Raw genomic sequence first — 13,862 nt, 5'->3', positions numbered from 1 at the left:
GTGGGTTTTTTAAAGAGAAAGGGCGTCTGACCAGCGTAGCACGTAGCCTTGCCCTTCGGGGAACGTAATTCCGATGAGGAACAGGGAAGCAGGGGGCACCAACTGGGGGCGCGCCGTTCACCTGTAGGGGTTGGAGTCCACCACCTCCGAGCTCATCTGCTCCACGCGGGGCCGGACGACCCCTCCGCCGGCGCCCCCCACGGCCCGCCGGCTCCTCTCCTCGGCCAGCTGCCGCTCCAGGGCCTGCACCCGCTGCTGCAGCCGCTCCGCACACTCGGCCACGGCCGGGCCCGCTGCCGCCGAGGCCTTCATCCCGGCCTCCCCGCCGCCCCGCGCTGCCGGCCGGCTCTGCCCACCAGGGTAAGAGAGGAGGCCCCCGCCGGCCTCTCGGCTCAGTCAGGGGAGGGCCCAGCGCCCCGCAGACACGTCTCCACCTCCCCGCGGTTCCGCTTCCGGCGCGTGGCCGCCATCGTGCCCCTCAACGAAACCCCTCCCCGCCGCAGCTTCCGGTGCGTCGCCGCCGTCGCGCCCTCAACGGGACCCCTCTCTTCGTTGGCTTCCGGTTCCCGGGGTCGTGGAGACCCAGATGGGCAAGGCCGGGGTGTAAGACTCCAGGGCCGGGGTCCTAAGCCTCCGCTGCTCCGGCAGGAAAAACGCCAGGCTCTTTTATCCTGGCTGGAGGTTCTGAGGAGCTTTCCTCTGACCCGCACCCTCCAGGCTCTTGCGCCGCCGGCGTTTTACATTTGGGGTGGAGGTCTCTCCCTTCTTGTTCCCCCTTAGCGTTGACCGCCACTTCGCTTTCTTACAAATTGAGGCCTCCAGCTCTGAGGCTGACTGGAAAACCCTCTGGAGTCCGAACACACAGCCGGCACTTCTGGCTTTTCCCAGCGGAGCCGCAGTCACCGCCCGCTGGGCAGTGGTGCCCGCAAAGTGACCGGCTGGAGCCCCCGCCCCGAGACCAGCCCCCGCCCCGCCCCGCCCGCCGGGCGGTGCAGTCGCTGCTGGGGCTGGAGGAAAACGACCCTGGAGCCCCGTGGGGCCTGCGGCCTGCAGCGGCGACAGCCATGGAGCGCGGGAATAGTGGCGAACCCGAGGCGGCCGAAGAGCTGCCACAACACAGGCTGGATCGCAGAGCCCTGGAGGACTACCTGAGCCGGCACCTGCCGGGCTTCAGGGCGGAGCCTGAGGCCGCCGTGACCGTTGCCCAATACAGGTATCCACGCCGGCCTTGGCCGTCAGCAGAACCAAATCTGCCATTGTGGTTTTCTTCTTGAGACCCGGGATGGTCCCTAAATGCACCTCATTCTGATTTCTTTTCCTGCAGTGACACGCTCTGCAGGCGGGTCCCCCCGCAATCCTTTGGGGGATTTACGATTCGCGGGCAATATCGGAAGCGGGATGATATTCAGGATTCCACGGCAAGGAATCCTTATTAAGGAATGGAATTCTGTGCTTCCAGGGTTCACTGAGGCAGTTAAGATTGGATCCTCTGTGGGATATGAAGAAGCCTTCCTTCAACTTTTGTACTGTGCCGTTAGAGTGTTTTTCTGAGAAGCTGTTCTAATTAGGTTATAATTAACGGTATTCCAAGAGACTGCTATGATCACAGCAGCTGGGAGACACGAATTCTAATCCTAGTTCTTCCACTTGGGGCAACAGGTTTTTTTTGTTTCTTTGTTGTTGTTTTAATGAGAGGGTGAAACGAGATGAGACGATCCTAAGAGTACCATTTCCCACCATGAATCTGGCTCTAGTTTGATGTTTTATAATAGAAAATAAATAAAAACATTATTCTCAAGAATAATGTTTTGGTAAACATATTAGTATAAAAAGAGCTCTGGCCTGGAAGACAGAAAACTGGATCTGCCATGTCCTGAATGGGAGTATAAATATGTTACATAAGCTCTCTGAGTACTATTTTCCTAACCAGGTGTGATGCCTGCCTGCCCTTCTAGATAATATTAATGACTAAATGAAGTAGTAGAGGTGAAAGGGCAGGTGCATGGTAATACATTGAATTCCTGTGACATCACTGGCATTTATGTTCCTTATTTCAGTGAAAATAAAATAATAACAGTAAAGGAGATGGATCTGAGAGAGTTTGAGGTGTAGAATTAAAAAGCATTGGGAAGTGGCCATGGATCAACTGATAGATGGTCTACCTACCATATGGGAGGGTCCAGGGTTCAATACTCAAGGTCTCCTGACCCATGTGGTGAGCTGGCCCACCACAGTGGTGCCGTGCCCCACATGCAAGGGGTGCGCTCTGCAAGGAGAGTGACCCTGCATGAAAAAAAAAGCGCATCCTGCCCTGGAGTGGTGCTGCATTTGCGGAGAGCTGACCCAGCAAGATGATGCAACAAAAAAGAGATGGGGGAGGAGAGAAATAAATAAAATAAATCTTTAAAAATGAAAAATAAAAATAAGCACCATGCCCCAGTGAATATTGGAAGGCCAAGGAGAAGGTAGAATTAAGGGATAGCTAAGGTTTCCAGCCGAGAAACCTTTAACTATAAACAACCTGAAACAAGTCAAAGTTCAAACTTCAGATATGCCACTTGTTGTAGTAATCTGGACTAGTTATTTAACCCTTTGAGCATGAAGTCTCACTTTGGTAAACTATGATGGTTATATCTCTGTCCTAGTTTTGTTGAAGAACCGCCTAACTGAAAGACCCTTAATTCTGAATTAGCTTGGATGCCAAATTAACCAGAATCATGCTAGATAAATGAAATTAGCTGTGGCATAAAATTGCCTCCAGAAATATTAGATAAGCTTAATTTAATGTATTTATGGAACTGTGCATCCCACAGAGAATATATGTTCATTTTTTTTTATCCAGGAAAAAGTTTATAAAAATGAAGACACAAAGGCATTCTCAAATTCTGAAGTCTAAATTTAAAAAGACCATATTTTCAGAATATAAATGCCTAAAGTTTAGAAATCAGAAAAGCTAACAAACACATGATTAGAAACTAATTCATGGATTAAAGAGCCAATAATCTATCAAAAATAGAGTTGATCAAAATTGATATAAAAATCAATAACATTTCTGTACTTCAATAATTAAAATGTAATTTGCAAAAAGATAGAAATAATTGCATCAAAAAATGTAAAGTACTTAAATCTAATAAAAGATGTGTAAGACCTTTGTAGAGAAAATTATGAAACTGTATTAGACCTAAAACAAGACTTAAATAAATTGACAGATGCCATGTTCATGGGCAGGAAAATTCAATATTGTGAATTTTCCATCTATAGTAGAATGCGTGAAAAAAATGTATTTATAGGATGGAATATCATATAGCTGTGAAAATGATTAATCTATGTTTATACCTCAAGAACATAGACTCTCAGAACACATGGTGAGCAAAATAGGCAAATCAATGTGATTCCCTTTCTGTAAAGTTTAAAAACATGGACAAATAGGCAACATATTGGATAAAGAGATAAACATTATGGGAAAACTATGAAGAAAAGCAAAGTAATGATAAATAAAAAATTGAGTTACCTCTGAAGGGAAAGGGGCATCTGGAGAACTTCAGAGATGTAATTTTCTCTTTCTTAAAGTGGGTAGTAGAAACACTGGTGTTTGTCATATTATTATTGCTGATGCCTTACAAATTTTGTAAATATGTTTTACCTAATCTAAATTTACCAAAAAATTTGCAAAATGTAGAACAGCTCTTATTGGAAATAGAAAATATGTTGAATTAAAGCATTTTGTTCTTTGTTACAGCAAAACTTTTGAATTGCAGCTGACTGCCTAATAGTTTTCTGGCACTGTTCCAACCTCTGGGGCTGTAACAAACAAAAAAATCCCTGCTTTAATGGAATTTCCATTCTATTTGGAAAAGATAGACAATAAACACAATTTCTTAAAGATTTATTTATTTCTCCCCTCCCCCTTATTGTTTGTACTTGCTGTGTCTGTTCATCTTCCTTGTTTCTTTAGGAAACTGAACCTGGGACCTCCACTGTGGGAGAAAGGCGCCTAATTGCTGGAGCCACCTCTGCTCCCTACTTTGTTCTGTCTCTCATTGCCTTTCCTCCTTGTGTCTCTTGTTATGTCAGCTTGCCATGACAGCTTGCTGTCTTGCTTGTCTTCTTTAGGAGGTACCATGAACCTCTGTTTTCTGCTTTGTTGTGTCTCTCATTATCATTTTCTTCTTTTGTTGCACCAGCTTGCTGCACCTGCCTGTTGCATCAGCTCACTGTCTTCTTTAGGAAGCACTGGGAACCGAAGCAGGGACTTCTTCCCACAGTCACTTTCTAAACTTACATTGTAGTAGAAGTTCATATGGACTATGGAGAAAATAGTTTGAGGGTGATGTAGGTGTTGGGATTTTAAATAGGGTGGCCAGGGAAAGCCATTTGAAGAAGATGGTATTCAGCAAAGACTTGAAGGAGGTGAGGATGCGAGCCATGTGGCTGTCTGGGGGAGGGAACTGCAAGAACACAGGCCCTGAAAGGGATACATACCTGGTGTGTGGAGGGAATCCAGGTCAGTGGGCCTGGAGTAGTGTAAGCAAAGGCAAAAGGGACTCTTTCCACCATTTAAGGACTTTGGCCTTTACTTTGAGCGGAGATAGGGAGACATTAGAGGTTTTTGAGTAGGAAAGGCACATGGTTTGTGTTTTATGAAAGAATCTTTTTGCCTTTTGTGTTGAGAGCTGACTGAAGGGATCAAAGGCAAAAGCACATATATTTGCACCAATCCTGTAGAGAGAGATTAGTGGCATGAACCAGGACAGTAGTGTGGAATAGGTGAGAAGTGGTCATATTCTGGATATGTTTTAAAAGATTGACTGACTGACCAGATCTGCAGTATTTAGAAAAAATAGATAGCTATTTAATTATTGCCTTAATAATTGGAAGTACATGGTTATGAACTGAAGTGGAGATGACTAGAGAAGCAGATTTTGGGGAGAATATAAGATTCAGTTTTGGGATGTTAAGATACCTTTTAGACATCCAAGTGACTGTCAGTCTAGCAGTCAGGGCAGAGGTCTAGACTAGACATACACATTTGGGAGTCATAAACACCGAGAAGGTAGTTAAAACTACAAGCTTAGAGAACTTACCTGGAGAATGAGTCTATATAGAGAAAGAGGAGATCTAAAGACTTAGTCCCAGGCACTCTAACTTAAGTTGGAGAATTGAACCTGCAAAGGAAGGAGTGGCTTAGGGAGGTTGGAGAAAATCTGTTGTTTAGTAACATGGCATTATTAGTGACCTTGAAAAATATTTCAGTTTCAGTGGAAAGGTTGATTAAAGCAGTTTTAAGGTAGTTTCAGAAGAGAGGAATTGGAACAGGTATAAACAACTCTTGAGGAGTTTTTCTACCAAAGGGAAATAGAAATATTATCACAAGAGAGGGGAGTAGGCTCAAGAGAAGGCTTTTATGGTTGAAATAACAGTGTGCTGGTATGCTGATAGTAATTCAAAGAGAGAAAAATTTGTGGAGGAGAAAGGGCTGGAATGAAGCCCTTGAGTAGAAGAGAGTAGACTGAGATCTAGTTCACAAGAGAAGGGGATGTCCTTAGATATGAGTATGACCATTCTGTCAACTCTGGTAGGAAGACAGAATATGGAAATGAATATGGAATATGCTGGTATATGGTAGATGTGATAAGCTATATCTTTGGTCTGGTTTCTTCTACTTAATGTTTTCAAGGAAGACAGAATATGGAAATGAATATGGAATATGCTGGTATATGGTAGATGTGATAAGCTATATCTTTGGTCTGGTTTCTTCTACTTAATGTTTTCAAGGAAGACAGAATATGGAAATGAATATGGAATATGCTGGTATATGGTAGATGTGATAAGCTATATCTTTGGTCTGGTTTCTTCTACTTAATGTTTTCAAGGAAGACAGAATATGGAAATGAATATGGAATATGCTGGTATATGGTAGATGTGATAAGCTATATCTTTGGTCTGGTTTCTTCTACTTAATGTTTTCAAGGTTTATCCATGTTGTAGTATATATCAGTATTTCTTTTCCTTTTTAATGGTTGAATAATATTCCATTTTATGAAGATAATACTTTGCTTACACATTCATCAGCTGAAGAACACTGAGTTGTTTCCACCTTTGGGCTATTATGAATAAACTTTTTTTTTTTAAAGATTTATTTTTATTTATTTAATTCCCCTTCCCTCCCCTGGTTGTCTGTTTTCTGTGTCTTTTTGCTGCATCTTGTTTCTTTGTCTGCTTCTGTTGTCGTCAGCGGCACGGGAAGTGTGGGCGGCGCCATTTCTGGACAGGCTGCACTTTCTTTCGTGCTGGGCGGCTCTCCTTATGGGGTGCACTCCTTGCACGTGGGCTCCCCTACGCGGGGGACACCCCTGTGTGGCACGGCACTCCTTGCACACATCAGCACTGCGCATGGACCAGCTCCACACGGGTCAAGGAGGCCCGGGGCTTGAACCACGGACCTCTCATGTGGTAGACGGACGCCCTAACCACTGGGCCAAAGTCCGTTTCCCGTGAATAAACATTTGTGCATACTTTTTTGTGTGAGCATATATTTTCAGTTCTTTTGGATATATGCTGAGGAGTGGTATTGATGGGTCTTATGGTAACTATTTTTAGTTTTCACTTTATATTTTACCTGGTTCATTTACCATCGTAAAAGATCAGTACTTCATATATGTCTGAAGAACTGCATCATCAAAAATACATCCAGTCAGACATTTGGCATTAAGAAAATATTTTAAGGTTCATTACAATTTGACTCTTTTCAACTTCTCCAATAAAATAGTCCCATATCAGTAAAGACAACGTAGCTTGAGGTGGTTGCATTTCCTGAGTATTGGCAAATCTCTGCTTTCCCATGCTAGAAGGCACCCCCCATAGGGTTAGGTGATGCCAAAATCAGTGCCCTTTGATATGATTGCTGAGGAGGATGGGCCTGGCTACTAGGAGAAAGTTGTAGGCACCAGAGCTGCTCTCACTCTTTTTCTTTGGAGATGGTGGTTTAAGCTAGGGAGAAACAGTTATCTCAAGCTTTGAGCAATTACAAATACAGCTGCTATAAACATTCATGTACAAGTGTTTTGGTGAACATGTATTTTCAGTTGTCTTTTATGTTCAAATATATATCGAGGAGTGAAATTTTCTGTTATGAAGTAGGTGTATATTTAGTGTATACAAACCTGCCAAGTAGTTTTCCAAAAGTAGTTCTACCATTTTATACTTCCCCCAGCTATATAGGAGAGTTCCAATTGCTCCCCATCCTTACCAACACCTAGTGGTGTCAGTGTTTTTAATTTTAGCTATTTTAGACGATATCGTTCTCTCTTATATCCCACAAGCAATCTGTCACATGCCTTGCTGGTTTTACCTTCACAGTGCACCCAAAATGGGATCACATCTCACCACCTTCACTGCTATGGCTCTGGGCAATGCCACCATTCTCTTAGGCATACCCTCCTAGTTGGCTTTCCTGTTTTTCCCTTTGCCCCCTTCAATCTCTTCTCGACCATGCACTGAAAAGGACACTGTTAGAATATATCGGGTCATGTCATCCCTGTGTTCAACTCCTTCAAAGGCTTCTGTCTCAGTTTGCCGAAGCTGCTATGAAAATACCCCATGCTGATTAGCTTAAATGACAGGAATTTATTGTCTCCGTTTTGGAAGCTGCAAGTCCAAATCCAGCTTTCCCCAGAGTCTGTAGTGTTCTGGTACCGACTTGCCAGTTTCCCTTGGGGTTCCTTGGCTTGTGGCTACATCTCTGTCTCCCATCACATGGTGTCTCTCCTGGCCTTTATCTCCTGGTCAATTCCTTTGCTTATAGAGACTTCACCCATATGGGATTTAGGCCCACCCTCACTCGGTTTGGCAGCACCTTAGCAAATAACATTCAAAGGTTCTATTTACGAATGGGTTCACACCCACAGCGCTGGGGAGTAGGACTTGAACATGGGTTTTGCAGGGGCATGATTCTATGTACAGTTTCTTATCTCACTGAGACTACAAGCCAGAATCTTTAAGGGGCCTGCCAAGTTCTGTGTGCTCTGCCTAGACACCCCAGCCCTGTCACCTCTTTGTCTTCCTCTCCACTCGTTTTGCTCCAGGCACTCTGGCTTCTTTGTTCCCCCTTGAAGATGTCAGGCTTGCCTAGGGCCTGTGCTCCTGCTGGTACTTCTGCCTGCGAGCTTCTTGCTCCAGACGTCGTGGACTCTCCCTTGGCTTCTTCAGGACTTCACTTCAGCGTCACTGCCCGCAGTGAGGCCTTTCATGACCATGATCTTAACACTACAATCCCACCTTCCTGCCTCATTTCCCTCCATCACATTATCATCCTCTAACCTACTACATATTTTACTTATGTTTTAAATTTATTGTCTGGTTCCTACAAGTAGAATGTAAGCTCCATGAAGAGAAAGATTTATAGAGCCCAGGGGAGTGCTTTGCACATGGTAGGCACACAGTAAATATTGAATGAATGAATCACTCTCCTGTTATAGATGAGAAGTCTGATACCAGAGCTGATATTTTATGGGCAACTTTTTACCATCTTCGCAAGCTTGGAGTTTATACACTCCACCAGGGCGTGTCTAAGTCTTCTCTTATTATGCTGTGGTCCCTTCCTTCTGAATATCTGAAATTTTTTTCAGCTTTGTACACTTTTCTTTGTAATTAAAAAGATATTTCTTACCTTAAGTTCTGTGTCTCCCTTTTCTACAACTTGTAATGGATGGATGTTAGAAATTTTGGATTTTTCTCTTGAAATTTCCTCTCACACTTCATGTTTTGTCCTTCTGCTTTGTGCGTTTGGAAGCTTCCATGCCTGGTATTTTACATCACTGATTTGATCTTAAGTTGCTTTTATTCTGCTCTTTAGCTCTTCTCTTAATTTGAGGGTGAGGGTAAATTGTTTTGCCAAAACTCATGTTTTGTAGGTAATAGGGTCCTCTTCTACCGGTATGGATTGTAGATTCTTCAGCTGCCAGAATGTAGTTCTCTGACTTGATACCACCCAGAAATTCCTGTAGGGAAATGCTAGTAGCACCACCACCCACCTTGGCTTTCCAGCATTAGGATGGATTTGATTTTCATTCTATGTTTCTTCTGACAATTCAGTAGGATTTGAGGAAGAAGGAAAATATATCTTTGAAATTGACCTTTTCTCTACTTTTATCCAGATCAGGACAGTCCAATCCAACCTTTTATCTCCAGAAGGGCTTTCAAGCATACGTACTCAGGAAAAAACCACCGGGGTTGCTTCTTCCTAAAGCACACAAGGTATGGTCTATAGATGCAGATCAATGATAAATATTTTAAGGTCAAGCAAACTTTTTAAATTAATTTTTTTTAATTAGAGAAATTGGAGGTTTACAGAAAAGGCATATAAAAACGTTTCCATATACCCTCCATTGTTGACACTTTTCATTAGTGTGTTACCTTTGTTACAGTTGATGAAAGAATATTATAATTAAACTATTAACTATAGAATATAGTTTACATTATAGTGTATTTCCCCCCATATACCACCCTATTATTAATACCTTGCATTAGTGTGGTACATGGGTTATACTTCATGAAAGAATGTTTTTATAAATACACTATTATCTATAGTTCATCGTTTACACTATGGTTCACTGTTCCACAGTCCTTTGTTTTTTTCTTTTAATTTTTGTTCTAGTAAGATATATGGCCTAAAGTTTCCCCTTTTAACCATATTCACGTATATAATTCCTTGTTTTTAATTACATTCACAATGTTGTAGTATTATCACCACCATCCATTACCAAAACATTATAAAAATCCCAAATACAAACTATGTACAACTAAGCATTAACTCCCCATTCACTACCCACAACCTGGCCCCTGTTAATCTACATTCTAGATTCTGACTCCATGATTTTGCTTATTTGATTTTATCAGGAAAATCATACAGTATCTATTTCTCTGTTTCTGGCTTCATTTCATTATTTCACTTGGCATCATGTCCTCAAGGTTCATCTATGTTGTCACATGAACCAGAATATCATTCCTATCATTCCTTTTTAAAACTGAATAATATTCCATTGAATGTATAAACCACATTTTGATCATCCAGTCACCAGTTAATGGAAACTTGTATTGTTTCCATCTTTTGGCAATTGTGAATAATGTTGCTATGAACATAGTTGTGAAAATGTCTGTTCCAGTCCCTGCTTTCAATTCTTTTGTGTAGATACCTAGTACTGAAATTGTAGGGTCATATGGTAATTTTTTTTTAAGATGTATTTATTTATTTAAATTTATTTCTCTCCCCTTCCCCCCTACCCCGCGGTTGTCTGCTCTCTGTGTCCATTCGCTGTGTGTTCTTCTGTGACCGCTTCTATCCTTATCAGTGGCACCGGGAATCTGTGTTTCTTTTTGTTGTGTCATCTTGTATCAGCTCTCCATGTGTGCGGTACCATTCTTGGGCAGGCAGCACTTTCTTTTGCGCTGGGCCGCTCTCCTTACAGGGCATATTCCTTGCACATAGGGCTCCCCTACGCGGGGGATACCCCTGCGTGGCATGGCACTCCTTGTGCGCATCAGCACTGCACGTGGACCAGCTCCACATGGGTCAAGGAGGCTGGGGGTTTGAACCGCGGATTTCCAATGTGGTAGGTGAACGCCCTATCCATTGGGCCAAGTCCGCTTCCCCATATGGTAGTTTTATACTTAGCTTTTCTAAGGAACTGCTAAACTGTCTTCCTGGGTGGCTGCATCATTTTATATTACACCCAAAATGCATGAGTGTTCCTATTTTTCCATATCCTCTCCAAAATTGGTAATTTTCTTGTTGTTTTTTTTTAAAGGAGTATTCTAGTGGGTGTAAATGGTATCTCATTGTCATTTTGATTTGCATTTAGCCATTTGTATATCTTCTTTTGAGAAATATCTATTCAAGTCTTTTTTCCCAGTTTTTAATTAGTTTATGTTTTTATTGTTGAGTTGTAGGATTTCTTTATATATGCTGGATATTAAACCCTTATTGTATATGTGGTTTCCAAATATTTTCTCCCATGGAGTAGATTGTCTTTTGACTTTCATGACATCTTTAAAAAAACGCACACACAAAACTGTTTTATTCATAGGTATAGAATTACCACATGACCTAACAAGCCCACATCTAGGTATATACCCAAAAAAACTGAAAGCAGGGACTTAAACACATATTTGCACACTGATGTTCATAGCAGCATTATTCACAATTGCCAAAAGATGGAAGCAAATCAAGTGTCCATCAGTTGAGGTTCTTCATTCTCCTATTGGAGTCCTTTATAAGAGGATGAAATTCAGAGGAAGAGAGAGAAAGCCAGGAAAACAGGAAGCTAAAAGTGATGAGACCCAGAGACGGAAAGGAGAGACCAGCAGATACTGCCATGTGCCTTGGCATATGACAGAGGAGTCCAGGATCTACAGCAACTGGTCTACAGGGAGAAGGCATTGCCTGATGATGCCTTGATTTGGAAATTTTCATGAGTCTTAGAACTGTAAGCTTGCAAGAAAATAAATTCCCATTGTAAAAGCCAACCCATTTCTGGTAAATTGCGTTTTGGCAAGCTAGCAGACTGAAGAAACATACAATTGAATATTATGCAGCCATGTGTGCGACAACATAGGTGTACCTTAAAGACATCATATTGAGTGAAATAAGGCAGGTGCAAAAGGACAAATATTATATGATCTCACTTATGTGTAGTAATTAGAATAAGCAAACTCATAGAGCCAGAATCTAAAATATAGGTTACCAGGGGCCAGGTCATGGGAGGTGAATGGGGAGTTAATTCTTGAGTTGTATATGTAGTTTGTTTTTGCGGTTCAATGTAAAATTTTTGGTAATGGACAGTGGTGAGGATAGCACAATATTGTGAGTATAATTAACAGCATTCAACTATATATGTGAATGTAGTTAAAAGGAGAACTTTCGGGTTGTATTTATGTTGCTAGAATAAAAAGTTTAAAAATAACAATGTAAGACTTTACAGCATAGTGAACCCTGTTGTAAACCATGGGCTATAATTAATAATACAGTTATAGTTAAAAGTACAGTTACTAAAGTGTTCTTTCATGAATATAACAAATAAACCACACTATTGCAAGTTGTTAATAATAGGATGGTATATGGAAACTGTGTGTTTTACGTACTTTATGCGTGACTTTTTTGTAAACCTATAAATTCTCTAGTAAAAAAGAAAAATCAATTGGTCACACCTGTGAAGTTGTATTTCTTAACTCTCAATTTGATTTCCATTGGTCTATACACCTATTCTTGTGCTAGTACCATGCTGTTTTGACCACTAGCTTGTAATAAATTTTTTTAAAGAAATCAATTTTATTAATACATATTAATAATGCATACAGTTTATCCAAAGTGTAAAATCAATGGTATTTGCTATAATCACAACGTTGTGCGTTTATCATTTCAATCATTATTAGCGCATTTTCATTCTTTCAATAATAATAATAAGCAAAAACAGACAAACAAGAAATTTTCTCACCTCTCAAACTCTCTATGCTTTCCCCTCTGTATATAGTTCCTATTTCTGGCTATTCTATCCAAAATTTTTAATAATAAATGACTTTAAGTATGTTTTTATGTTGTACATTCATTATCTTAAAAATTTTAGAACAATTTCATTACTCCAAAAAGAAAGACTCCACACCCCTTAGCATTCCTTCCTCAAGACCTACATAACCACTTATCTTTCATCTTTATAAATTGTTTTATATTTACATTTTATATAAATGTTATCATGCAGTATGTAGTACTCTGGTCTCCTTCACTTAGTATAATGGGTTTTTTTCCCTGATATTAACATTTTGTACTATTAACTTACATTTGTTCAACTTCAAAGAAAAACAGTCTTATATATGCAATTCTAACCATATTCATATTTCACATAATATATTTAGTTCATAATAGGGCAGTTATACAGTATTTCTCCTTTTGTGTCTGGCTTGCTTCACTTAACATAGTGTCCTCCAGGTTCATTCATGTGGTCATATGTTTCACAACTTCATTTCTTCTTGCCACTAAATAATATTCCATTGTATATATGCCACAATTTGTTTATCCATTCATCAGTTGATGGACATCTGGGTTGTTTCCAACTTTTGACTATCATGAATATCTTGGATAAAACAGGCTTTTAGAGCTCTCTTTGCTCCACCCATGGGAGAAAGTCTGGACCCCATTAGTGAGTTACTGGCATGATTTTGGTAACTTAAGCTGGGCAATTTTAAAGACTTAGGACAAGTTGAACCAAATATCAGAGCTGTGAAAAATTAATAACAGGGAAGTGGATTTGGCCCAACAGATAGGGTGTCCACCTACCATATGGGAGATCCAAGGTTCAAACCCAGGGCCTCCTGACCCATATGATGAGCTGGCCCACGTGTAGTGCTGATGTGTGCAAGGAGTGCTGTGCCATGCAGGGGTGTCCCCTGTGTAGGGGAGCCCCATGCGCAAGGAGTGCACCCCATAAGGAGAGCCGCCCAGCACGAAAAAAGTGCAGCCTGCCCAGGAATGGCGCTGCATACAGGGAGAGCTGATGCAGCAAGATGATGCAACAAAAACGAGACACAGATTCCCGGTGCCACTGACACAAGTGGACACAGAAGAGCGCACAACGAATGGACACAGAGAGCAGACAACTGTGGGGGGGGGCAGGAAGTGGGGGGAGAGAAATAAATCTTTAAAAAAAATTAATAACAATAGGCAAGAGAGAGAAATTGGCCATCAGAGTAAATACCACTAACATATCAGATGCCTAGACATCAGCAAAAAAATTGGAAGCCGTACTAGGAAACACAAAGAGATGGCCCAGCCAAAGGAACAAACAAAATATCCTGAGGAGATTCAGGATGTA

General features: G+C 41.4%; 1 protein-coding gene across 2 annotated transcripts in view; it reads left to right on the top strand.

Annotated features, from left to right (window-relative positions):
- The first annotated feature begins 899 nt into the window (after window positions 1-899).
- The window catches only part of ACAD11 (acyl-CoA dehydrogenase family member 11), a 110,514-nt gene continuing 97,551 nt past the window's right edge, over window positions 900-13,862 (top strand). For both annotated transcript variants that reach the window (XM_058294964.2, XM_058294965.2), the window contains exons 1-2: window positions 900-1,213; window positions 9,156-9,255. In XM_058294964.2, the coding sequence (XP_058150947.1) occupies window positions 1,065-1,213; window positions 9,156-9,255 (249 nt within the window). In that variant the 5' untranslated portion in view covers window positions 900-1,064. The remainder of the gene's footprint in view (window positions 1,214-9,155; window positions 9,256-13,862) is intronic.

Source organism: Dasypus novemcinctus, chromosome 4 (assembly GCF_030445035.2).
Source record: "Dasypus novemcinctus isolate mDasNov1 chromosome 4, mDasNov1.1.hap2, whole genome shotgun sequence".
Lineage (NCBI taxonomy): Eukaryota > Metazoa > Chordata > Mammalia > Cingulata > Dasypodidae > Dasypus > Dasypus novemcinctus.
Note: the sequence above shows the minus strand (reverse complement) of the source record. Positions and strands in the feature narration are given on the sequence as shown.